This window comes from Tauraco erythrolophus, chromosome W (assembly GCF_009769465.1).
Source record: "Tauraco erythrolophus isolate bTauEry1 chromosome W, bTauEry1.pri, whole genome shotgun sequence".
Classification (NCBI taxonomy): domain Eukaryota; kingdom Metazoa; phylum Chordata; class Aves; order Musophagiformes; family Musophagidae; genus Tauraco; species Tauraco erythrolophus.
The window spans coordinates 10,474,773-10,487,500 of NC_141497.1; the positions used below are offsets into that span (position 1 = coordinate 10,474,773).

Sequence of the window (12,728 nt, forward strand, 5' to 3'; positions counted from 1 at the left end):
TCTCAAACGAGTAGTTGTGTGTAAAATAAATGAATAATTGATATTAACACTGCAATTTTACACTAGAAAATTAATTTGCTTTGCTATTCTCTAATATCTGTATTGATGGTAGTGCTCACAGTAGCACCAAAGTCAGACAAGATTCAAGGAACTTGTTTAGTAGTCAGCTGTTTCACTGTGAATTCTATTAAGGAGAGAAACTGAAAACTATTGTTAAGAGGTAAAACCTCTGCTGTTGACTATTTTAGCCTGAAGACTTGCATGTGATATCAAATCCAAAATTATTCAGACATCCAGTTTCCATAAGAAAATCAGATTTTTTTAAGTACTCTCTCTGGAGGCAATGGGTGGGATGAAGACTTCAGAAAACACATTAGAAAAGGCTTTTGGTTCTTGCCACGTCCCTTCTCCCCAAGGGGAATGTCATGGTTTGAAGTGGAAGAAAAATTCTCTGGCTATTCCTCTGGCTATGGAGGGAACACTCCTGAAATATGTTTTTCTTCTCCACACTACTCATTCCTGCTCCCTTTGTGCTGACACAGTATTTGTATAACCACAAAATGAAATGGATTGGGAAAATTATCCTCCCCACAAAGGATTGTTTTTCTGCCAGATTACTTTCCAGTATAGTTTATCATATGGTCTGAGAAACATTTGTGACAGAAACAGAAGGGATAGTGCAAGAAGTGGACATGGCTGGGTGGACTACTTCTCTCAGTAGTCAATACTGGCTTGTATTAGCTTAAAACATTCAGCAGTCTAATGGAAGGTGCTGATGCCAGTTGTGTATGACTCAAAAGGAACAGGTAATCAATTTATAGTGATACAATCAGAGGTGGCTCATACCTTGGGGACAGTGGGTTCCACTCCCACCAGAACTTTAGAACCCTCAGTAAAATCTTATTTCTTTCCTGTGCTAAGTATGGATAGCATGCACACTAGCGCCAAGCCTGGCACCTCAACACATTGAAAGAGAAGTATGCACTGAAACAGGAACTATATTACACCTGCACAGTAGCCCTCAGTGAGGATCCTGACCAGCTAATAAGCATTAAAGACACCACTGGATACAGTCAAATATTTTCTGAATTCTATAATCTATATCTATAAGTGAGATGGACATGTTCCATAGCAGTAGGCTTGAGAAAACATTCAACTTTCTCTTATTATTTCAGTTGAGAGTTTAACACGCAAGATATAAGTCCATCCTAATGATAGCAGATTCTCCTTTAAAAATAGTAAGTACTATTTTAAAAATTGCAATTAAGTTGTATTTTCAAATCAGTATACTTCAAATTCCACTATAGATGGCAGTATTTTGAATATTAGAATTAAAATACACTCTCTGTATTTATTACAAATCCAAAAACCATTTTTGTGCCCAAACTGTATCTATTATTCATATTTATTTCAATTACAAATCTAAAAACATACCTGAACTCTGAATTTCCAGGTTGTCCCAACAGGGACACCAGGTATAGGACCATAGTGATTAGAAGGGACAATAGTGCATTCCTTAGTGCGACCAACACAAGCCATGCCCTAAAAAACACATCAGAGAGAATGAATTTTATAATATTTAAAATAATTTATAAAAGCTGATGAAGATACCAAGACATTCAACCATTATAGCAAACACTTCAAAATATATTAAAATAAAAATTGTCACAGCAGTTTTAATTAATTAATTTTCATTTCTTTCTATTCTATTCTATTCTATTCTATTCTATTCTATTTCTAGTCATCTTGATAATTCTTCAGATGTTTTAACTTTCAGTAGACAGTGTACAGGACTCAACATTGCTTTACAGTCTGTTCAATCCTGTACTGAATTTTGTATAATGCATATATAAACGTAGTTAAAGACGTAACATATCCATGAATGGTGAGCTATTTTTAAATTAAAATGCACTCTACCTTGCCCCAGTCTCTCTGGCTTTCAGTACTGGCAGATGGCATCTTTGCTTTCTTTTTACTCTGTTTGAGTTTTTCTCCAGCCTTTACAACTTCATTAGAATCATTTTTGCATGAAGGACAATACCTAAAGTAAAAGTTTCAGTAAATTCTTTATTACTTAGTAATAAAGGCAATATATTTCTTCTAAGCAAAATAGTGTCAAATTTGTTCATCCTGACTAAATATTTTGAAGCTAGCAAATACATGACAGTTTTTAAAAGCTGAGGACTCAGTTTGAAAAAATAAACTCAACAAGAACAAATACTGTCCACTACTAAAACAAGACTTTTTTTTTAAAAAAGTAGGATGGTAGAGGCAAAACATTTCACTCTTCTTTTCTCATGCAATATATGAGAGGTCACCACATTTCTTCTTCCTCCTCATTTTCTCTTCCTTTCCTTAACCCAGCCGGCAACTAAACACCATACAGCTGCTTGCTCACCTTCTCCCATCCCCGGGAGCATGATGTCATATGGTATGGAATATCCCTTTGGCCAGTTTGGGTCAGCTGTCCTGGCTGTGTCCCCTCCCAGCTTCTTGTGCACCCCTGGCCTCCTCGCTGACAGGGCAGTATGAGAAGCTGAACAGTCCTTGACTTAGTGTAAGCACTGCTCATCAACAACTAAAACATCAGTGTGTTATCAACATTATTCTCATCCTAAATTCAAAACACAGCACTGTACCAGCTACTAGGAGGAAAATTAACTCTATCCCAGTCAAAATCAGGACAACATCCACTCCTTATTCTATACCATCTTCGTCATGCCCAGGTCCCACACTTCCAACATATTCCAATTATCACCACCTTTCCTGTCTTTTTATATATACACAGATACCATTCCCTTAGTCTATGGGCCATTCCTATAAAATGTCTATTGAGTTCATTTAGCCCATGACTTTGGGTTCTATCTGTCATAACAGTCCTTCAGGGCAGGAGAGGTGACGTGCGGTGTTGGATTGTTGCATGCTGAAAGCAGTTCTGGTTCCATCATCGCTGCACTTGTCTGCTTCTATCATCACTGTATTTTGCTCAGTTTCATCAAAATTCATTCTTCATTAATCTGTTGATTCTTACTGTAATACCATTGATATGGCATATAGCAACCATAGTAGGGATGACATATAGTATTATATAGCAATTAACATCATACAATTCAATTCATTGGCTATTTTCACCCAACATCAAATCCCCTTGAGGTACACATCGGACTTCCCCATCCTTCTGCATCACCCACCAAGTGCACCCAGGTCCCTGAGCAAAAGCAATCCCACGAATGGGTTTACCTTTACCCGAGGCAGGAATAACCCAAACTGTCTTCCCGAGTATATTCCTCATGTGCACTACAGGGACTTTATCTCCTTCTACAGTACGTAGAAGTTCTGACTGGGCAAGACCAGTTCGATTGGCAGATCCTCTAGTGTTGACTAACCAGGTGGCTTTTGCTAAATGTGTATCCCAATATTTAAAGGTCTCAACACTCATTGCTCTCAGTGTAGTTTTTAGCAATCCATTGTACCATTCGATTTTCCCAGAGACTGGTGCATGATAGGGAACACCCATTCTCCTTGGCACACGTGTCTATAAGATTGTTTCGGAAATGAATCTCGTTGTCTGACTCAATTCTTTCTGGCGTGCCATGCCAACACAAGACTTGTTTTTCAACACCCAAGATAGTGTTCCTGGCAGTGGCGTGGGGCACGGCATAGGTTTCCATCCATCTGGTGGATGCTTCCATCATTGTAAGCACATGGCACTTGCCTTGTCAGGTTTGTGGAAGCGTGATATAATCAATTTGCCAGGCCTCTCCATATTTATATTTCAGTCATTATCCTCCGTACCAGAGAGGCTTTAACTGCTTGGCTTGCTGGATTGCAGCGCATGTTTCACATTCGTGGATTACCTGTGCAATAGTGTCCATAGTCAAGTCCAAGCCTTGATCACGAGCCCATCTGTATGTCGCAATTCTCTTCCTTGATGGTCTAAGGTGTCCTAGACCCACCGAGCTATAAATAATTCACCCTTAGGTTGCTAGTCGAGATCCACCTGAGCCACTTTAATCAGAGCAGCCTGATTCACCTGTTGAATGTTTTGATGATCTTCGGTGGCCCGACTCTTGGGTACATGAGCATCTACGTAACGTACTTTTACAAACACCTGGACTGCAATATTTTTCCACAACGGGACAGCCCAGATGGATTTGCCTCCGCGCTGCCAGTTGCTCTGCTTCCATTGTTGTAACCGTCGCCCACGGGGCATTTATAGAATCATAGAATCATAGAATGGTTTGGATTAGAAGGGATCTCAAAGATCATCTAGTTCCAACCCCCCTGCCATGGGCAGGGACACTCTCCACTACAACAGGTTGCTCAAAGCTTCATCCAACCTGACCTTGAACACTTCCAGGGATGGGGCAGCCACACCTTCTCTGGGCAACCTGTTCCAGTGCCTCACCACCCTCTGAGTGAAAAATTTCTTCCTTATATCTAATCTAAATCTGCCCTCTTTCAGTTCAAAGCCATTGCCCCTTGTCCTATCACTACATGCCCTTGTAAAAAGTCCCTCTCCAGCTTTCCTGTAGGCCCCCTTTAGGTACTGGAAAGCTGCTATAAGATCACCCCGGAGCCTTCTCTTCTCCAGGCTGAACAGCCCCAACTCTCTCAGCCTGTCTTCATAGGAGAAGTGCTCCAGCCCTCAGATCATCTTCGTGGCCCTCCTCTGGACCCGATCCAGCAGCTCCATGTCCTTCTTGTGTTGGGGACTCCAGAGCTGAACACAGTACTCCAAGTGGGGGTAGAGCAGATTAGAGGGGCAGAATCACCTCCCTCAACCTGCTGGCCACACTTGTTTTGATGCAGCCCAGGATACGGTTGGCTTTCTGGGCTGCAAGCGCACATTGCCGGCTCATGTTGAGCTTCTCATCCACCAGCACTCCCAAGTCCTTTTCCTCAGGGCTGTTCTCCATCTATTCTCCGCCCAGCCTGTACTTATGCTTGGGATTGCCCCGACCCATGTGCAGGACCTTGCACTTGGCCTTGTTGAACTTCATGAAGTTCACACAGGCCCACCTCTCCAGCCTGTCAAGGTCCCTCTGGATGGCATCCCTTCCCTCCAGCGTGTCCACAGCACCACACACCTTGGTGTCATCAGCAAACCTGTTGAGGGTGCACTCGATTTCACTCTCCATGTCACCGACACAGATGTTAAACAGCACCGGCCCCAATACTGCCTCCTGAGGAACACCACTTGTCACTGGTCTCCACTTGGACATTGAGTCGTCAACTGCAACTCTGAGTGCAACCACCCAGTCAATTCCTTATCCACCGAGTGGTCCATCTGCCAAATCCGCATCTCTCCAGTTTAGAGACAAGGATGTCACACGGGACAGTGTCAAATGCCTTGCACAGTTCCAGGTAGATTATGTTAGTTGCTCTTCCCTTATCCACCAACACTATAACTCTTTTGTAGAAGGCCACCAGATTTGTCAGGCACGATTTATCCTTAATGAAGCCATATTGACTGTCACCAATCACCTCCATTTTTCCCATATGCCTTCACATAGTTGCCAGGAGGATCTGCTCCATGATCTTGCCAAGCACAGAGGTGAGACTGACTGGTCTGTAGTTCCCCGGGTCTTCTTTTTTTTTTCTTTTTAAAAATGGGGACTATGTTTCCCCTTTTCCAGTCAGTGGGAACTTTACCAGACTACCACGAGTTCTCAAATATCATGGATAACACTTTAGCAACTTCATCTGCCAATTCCCTCAGGACCCACAGATGCATCTCATCAGGTCCCATGGACTTGTCCACCTTCAGGTTCCTTTGATGGTCTCAAACATGATCTTCTCCTACAGTGGGTGGTTCTTCAAGCTCCCAGTCTCTGCCTTTGCTTTCTGTGACTTGGGCTGTGCCGCTGGAGCTCTTGTCAGTGAAGAGCGAGGCAAAAAAGTCATTGAGTACCTCAGCCTTCTCCATATCCTGGGTAACAAGGTCTCTCATTTCTTTCCGGAGAGGGTCCACATTTTCCCTAGTCCTCCTTTTATCACTGACATATCTATAGAAGCTTTTCTTGTTGCCCTTGATGTCCCTGGCCAGATTTAATTCTATCAGGGCTTTAGCTTTTCTAACCTGATACCTGGCTGCTCGGACAATTTCTTTGTATTCCTCCCGGGCTACCTGTCCTTGCTTCCACTCTCTGTAGGCTTCTTTTTGTGTTTGAGTTGGTCCAGGAGCTCCTTGTTCATCCATGCAGGCCTCCTGTTGTTCCTACCTGACTTCCTCTTTGTTGGGATGCATCGTTCCAGAGCTTGAAGGAGGTGATCCTTGAATATTAGCCAACTTTCTTGGGCCCCTCTTCCCTCCAGGGCTTTCTTCCATGGTACTCTACCAAGTAGATCCCTGAAGAGGCCGAAGTCTGCTCTCCTGAAGTCCAGGGTAGTGAGCTTGCTGAGCGCCCTACTTGCTGCCCTAAAGATCTTGAACTCTACCATTTCATGGTCACTACTGCCAAGGCTGCCCTTAAGCATCCCGTTCCCCACCAGCCCCTCCTTATTGGTGAGAACAAGGTCCAGCAAAGCACCTCTACTCATTGGTTCCTCTACCACCTGGAGAAGGAAGTTATCATCAATGCATTCCAGGAACCTCCTGGATTGCTTATGCCCTGCTGTGTTGTCCCTCCAACAGATATCGGGGTGGTTAGAGGTCCCCATGAGGATCAGGGCTCATGAACGTGAGGCTTTGCCTATTTATCTATAGAGGGCCTCATCCACTCGGTCTTCCTGGTCAGGTGGCCTGTAGTAGACCCCCACTACAATGTCACCTGTCCCTGACATCCCTTTAATCCTGACCCATAAGCTCTCAGTCAGCTCCTCATCCATCCCTAGGCAGAGCTCCATGCACTCCAGCTGGTCTTTGACATAGAGAGTGACACCTCCTCCTCATCTCCCCTGCCTGTTCTTCCTAAAGAGCCTGTATCCTTCCATTCCAACACTCCAGTCAAAGGATTCATCCCACCACGTCTCTGTGATGCCAGTAAGATCATAGCCCTGCAGGCACGCACACACTTTTAACTCCTCTTGTTTATTCCTCATGCTATGTGCTTTTGCATAGAGGCATTTAAATTGGTCCTCTGATGAAGCTGACTTCCTGGCTGGAGTGACTGGAATTCCTTTCTGCTGCTCTTCATGTGCTCTCAGCTTGTCTTGATCAAGTCTGATATTATCCCCCTCCCCCTTTGAATCTTGTTTAAAGCCCTGTCAATGAGCCCTGCTGGCTGTTGTGCAGAGACCCTTGTTCCCCTTTGAGAAAGGTGTCCCATCTGGTGTCAGCAAGCCTGGTGCCATGTAGGCCATCTCATTGTTGAAAATCTCAAAATTGTGGCAGTGATACCAGCCACAGAGCCATGTAGCAATAGACTGGGCACATCTGTTTCTTCCAGCGTCACTGCTCAGAAATGGAAGGATAGAAGAAAAGAGAACCTGTGTCCCAGATTCCCTTACTAACCATCCCAGGGCTCTGAAGTCTCTCTTGATCCCCCTTGGACTTCATGTTGCAGCTTCATTGCCACCCACATGGAAGAGCAGTAACGGGTAATAGTCCAAGGGCCCTACCAGGGTAGGAAGTTTCCTAGTGATGTCTTTAACCCGGGCCCCAGGGAGGCAGCAGACTTCCCTAAGAGGAGGGTCTGTTGGGCATATTGGACCCTCTGTTCCCCTCAGATGGATGTCACCTATAACTATTAATCGTCTTTTGTTCCTCGTGGAGGTCGTTGTGATATGGGGGGTAGGCCTTTCTTATCCTGGCAACACGTCTGGTGCAGATGGAGTCAGCCACATTATCTGTCAATAGGCCTTCCACCTCCAGAGCCTAATACCTATTGTACAGAGGCACCTGGAAAGGTGAGGTGGGCAAGGAGGGGGTTGCCTGCCACCCCGAGCACAGGGTTGCCTCCATTGACTCCTTTCCTTTAAGCTACTGCCTTCAGCCTGGTGGGGGGAGGATACAGAATTCCCTTCATCTTGGGGTTTTTGTTGCTGTTTCAGGTTGGGCAGAGCATGACACCACCAGTCTATCTCTTTCTCAGACTCCCAGTGTACTGTTTTGTACAGCAAAATGATAACCTTCACCCAGCACCAGAGATGATAAACAGCACAACAGGGAACATATACTGCAAGCAAGGTGTTACATAACACAACTCTGAGAACAAGCACGACAGCTTTGAGAGCAAATACATCAATATTGTGACCAGCGACAAACTAATATAATGAATGCTTATAACCAATTTGTTTTAACACTCTCTGGTCAGATCTGTCGTTATCTCAACCCATTGAGCTCACTCTCTCCCCACCAGTGGGATGGGGGAGAGATTTGGAAACAAAAGGTAAAATTCATGGGTTGAGACAAAGACAGATTAATAGGACAGAAAAGGAAAGGAAAATAATAATAGTAATGATAAAAGAATATAGAAAACAAGTGATGCACAATGCAATTGCTCACCACCTGCTGACCGATGCCCAGCCAGTCTCCGAGCAGCAGCCCCCCGGCTAACTTTCCCCTCAGTTTATATACTGAGCATGATGTCATATGGTATGGAATATTCCTTTGGCCAGTTTGGGTCAGCTGTCCTGGCTGTGTCCCCTCCCAGCTTCTTGTGTATCCCTGGCCTCCTCGCTGGCAGGGCAGTATGAGAAGCTGAACAGTCCTTGACTTAGTGTAAGCACTGCTCATCAACAACTAAAACATCAGTGTGTTATCAACATTATTCTCATCCTAAATTCAAAACACAGCACTGTACCAGCTACTAGGAGGAAAATTAACTCTATCCCAGATGAAACCAGGACACCTACAATGCCTAAGGCATCAGAAATGTGACTCAGTGCTCAACAAACAGGAATATTAAATTCAATTTCTATAAATTTCTTTGCCTCATATAGCATTGGGAATCATTCCAATCATCATAAAACCATTATGGTAGAAAAAGGATAGAAGTTTGTAGGAAAGAGTGGCTAAGGCAAAGGGAGGACAGGAGCACACAGATCCTTTTATTGCTTCTAACAGCACTTTTTTCCCACTCCAGTAGTGACAAGGAAAAGGCAACTGCCATTCCTTCTGGCTTCCATGGGCTGAGTTTGGTCCAAAAGTCACTAGTGGAAGAAGCTTGATCTATAATAATAACAACAATATATTTAGATTACTACTACTACTAATGCCTTTTACTATATACTTTTTATCTCTGAGTATGAACAGAAGAACTAGTTACTATATGGCAACAAGTCACTGTGTATGCACACTCTAAACCCTCTAAGAAGATGGGAGCTACCTCAAATCATGTTTTTATTTGCAATCTAGGATTCAAACATATTTATTGCAGAACATAGTCACAATTCACAATTCAGTTTAACACCTGGAATCTTGGTAGTCTTAAAGTGGCTTATTACAAAAAAATTGAGAAAAAATGTAAAAGCATTCTAAATTTCTAAAAATTGAAAAATATAGACTAAAACAATAATTCCCAAATCATACCTGTTAAATTCAAAGATAAAGAACTTTTCCATAATTTTCCACTAGGCAAACTCCACCTAGACATTGACATTCAGACTATGTTCTTTCCTGATCAAACACGTTTTGAAGGTTGCTCTTTTTAAAAAAAATAAACCTGAAGCATGTATATTTTTTTTTTTGCAACCATGCTGTGATTATTATTGGAAGATAAAATTACTTTTTGCTGCTGGAATATCGGTATAGAGTCTTTTAGGAGTAAGGGGACCTTAAGAAGAATGGATGCACTGTCAGAGGACAGATCCTAAATAATCATACAATCATAGAATCATAGAATGGTTAGGGTTGGAAGGGACCTCAAAGATCATCTAGTTCCAACCCCCCTGCCATGGGCAGGGACACCCTCCACTACACCAGGTTGCCCAAAGCCTCATCCAACCTGGCCTTGAACACTTCCAGGGATGGGGCATCCACACCTTCTCTGGGCAACCTGTTCCACTGCCTCACCACCCTCTGAGTGAAAAATTTCTTCCTTATATCGAAACTAAATCTCCCCTCTTTCAATTTAAAGCCATTGACCCTTGTCCTATCACTACGCGCCCTTGCAAAAATTCCCTCTCCAGCTTTCCTGTAGGCCCCCTTTAGGTACTGGAAGGCTGCTATAAGATCACCCCGGAGCCTTCTCTTCTCAAGGTTGAATAGACCCAACTCTCTCAGCCTGTCTTCATAGGAGAGGTGTTCCAGCCCTCGGATCATCTTTGTGGCCCTCCTCTGGACCCGATCCAGCAGCTCCATGTCCTTCTTGTGTTGGGGACTCCAGAGCTGAATGCAGTACTCTAGGTGGGGTCTCATGAGAGCAGAATAGAGGGGCAGAATCACCTCCCTCAACCTGCTGGCCACACTTCTTTTGATGCAGCCCAGGATACGGTTGGCTTTCTGGGCTGCCAGCGCACATTGCTGGCTCATGTTGAGCTTCTCATCCACCAGCACTCCGAAGTGCTTTTCCTCAGGGCTGCTCTCGATCCATTCTCTGCCCAGCCTGTACTTGTGCTTGGGATTTCCCTGACCCATGTGCAGGACCTTGCACTTGGCCTTGTTGAACTTCATGAGGTTCTCACAGGCCCACCTCTCCAGCCTGTCAAGGTCCCTCTGGATGGCATCCCTTCCCTCCAGCGTGTCCACAACACCACACAACTTGGTGTCGTCTGCAAACCTGTTGAGGGTGCACTCGATCCCACTGTCCATGTCGCCAACAAAGATGTTAAATAGCACTGGCCCCAGTACTGACCCCTAAGGAACACCACTCGTCACTGGCCTCCACTTGGACATTGAACCGTTGTCCACAAATCTTTGAGTGCGACCATCCAGCCAATTCCTTATCCACCGAGTGGTCCATCCATCAAATCCATGTCTCTCCAGTTTAGAGACAAGGATGTCGTGTGGGACAGTATCAAATGCTTTGGACAAGTCCAGGTAGACAATGTCAGTTGCTCTTCCCTTCTCCATCAGTGCTGTAACCTCATCATAGAAGGCCACCAAATTAGTCAGGCAGGATTTGCCCTTAGTGAAGCCATGTTGGCTATCACCAATCACCTCCTTGTTTTCTGTGTGCCTTAGCATAGTCGCCAGGAGGATCTGCTCCATGATCTTGCCGGGCACAGAGGTGAGACTGACTGGCCTGTAGTTCCCTGGGTCTTCTTTTTTCCCCTTTTTAAAGATGGGGGCTATGTTTCCCTTTTTCCAGTCATTGGGAACTTCACCAAACTGCCACGACTTCTGAAATATGATGGATAGTGGCTTAGCAACTTCATCTGCCAGCTCCCTCAGGACCCGCGGATGCACCTCATCAGATCCCGAATAATATTTCCTTTAATATTCTAGAGAACTGTAGTAAAAAAACTTCTCAGTTATTACATCCAAAAATAAAGCACAGTCAGAAAAGAACACTAAGGACTGTGACCAACTCTGAAGCACTATAGCAGAGAATGCTTTCCAACACATGATTTGGAAGCATGAAGATCTTCAGCTCACTTCCATAAGCAATTAGTAGGAAGTGAATGGATGTTGGGGCAGATATTAGTCTTCTGTGCACAAAAGCAGAAAACCTGGGGATAGCTGGGATTCACATGTTGAAGTGCGGAAACAGACTCCACAACTCAGAAAGTTGTAAAGTAGGTATGTTTATTGCAGCGCTGGGTGCACGGGGGATCGCTCCACCACAAACGTGCACACCCGCCGTAGCAGTTTTCTTGTATTTTTACAGACATACTCATAACCCCCTCCCCAAAAGGTCAGTCTCTCCCAGGAGATCATTTCCGTAGTCCCCGCCTCAGGATCCGCCTCAGGCTCCTCCTTGACACGCCTCCTGGTGGTCGTGGGCAGGGGTCTTTGGGATGAAGGCCATAGGTCTTCCTCGCCGTGTGTTTTCACTTCTTCCCTAAAATTCCTGTTTTGGCTGGGCTTGCAGAACCAAATCATTTCCCAGCCTGGCCTGGCCTTGAGTGGACACCTGGTTGTCTCCTACTTGTTATTGTTTGAAGACAAATGTTAGTTCTTGTTAGTCCTTATCTCTCCTCTTTGTCTGTTTTTCTCCCTATGGGTCACGAGTTACAACCTTGCCATCATTTATTTTGTCTCTCTTACCGGCCTTCTTTTCGCGTAGTTAGTATTTCAAAGCAGGGATTAGCATTTGATAACTTCTAACATTTTACAGAGCTATGTATTCCAGATTCTTATGTAGTCTTAGGCCTATTCTTATACCTGTTCATAGAAATAATAGCTGATATAGTTTTATATGGTCTTATACCTACTCCTATACCTATCTCCCTATCATGTTGCCCAACAAAGACTGCTGAATAAAGATTATATATACCTGTATACACAAATATTTTCATATACAAGAAACTGGAAGCGCACAGACAATAAATGACATATTTAGTCCCAACAACTCATACAAATTTGCAAAATGTATTGAAAATATTTTCTAGACAGTGTTCAAATTCAGCAGCTTCATAGAATCATAGAATGGTTTGGGTTGGAAGTGACCTTAAAGATCATCTAGTTTCAACCTCTCTGCCATGGGTAGGGACACCCTCCACTACACCAGATTGCTCAAAGCCTCATCCTCACCTCCTTTTTTTCCATGTGTCCTAGAGTAGTTTCCAGGAGGATCTGCTCCATGATCTTGCCAAGCACAGAGGTGAGACTGACTGGTCTGTAGTTCCCCGGGTCTTCCTTTTTTCCCTTTTTAAAGATGGGGGCTATGTTTCTCCTTTTC

The 12,728-nt window shown here is 44.1% G+C and overlaps 1 protein-coding gene across 5 annotated transcripts in view; it reads right to left on the reverse strand.

The window, feature by feature from the left end:
* Positions 1 to 12,728, reverse strand: part of LOC147526210 (E3 ubiquitin-protein ligase UHRF2-like) — a 162,971-nt gene that overhangs the window by 48,241 nt on the left and 102,002 nt on the right. For all 5 annotated transcript variants that reach the window (XM_086630214.1, XM_086630212.1, XM_086630213.1 and 2 more), the window contains 2 exons: positions 1,918 to 2,041; positions 1,435 to 1,542 (listed from right to left, as the gene is read on the reverse strand). In XM_086630214.1, coding sequence (XP_086486340.1) covers positions 1,435 to 1,542; positions 1,918 to 2,041 — 232 coding nt within the window. The remainder of the gene's footprint in view (positions 1 to 1,434; positions 1,543 to 1,917; positions 2,042 to 12,728) is intronic.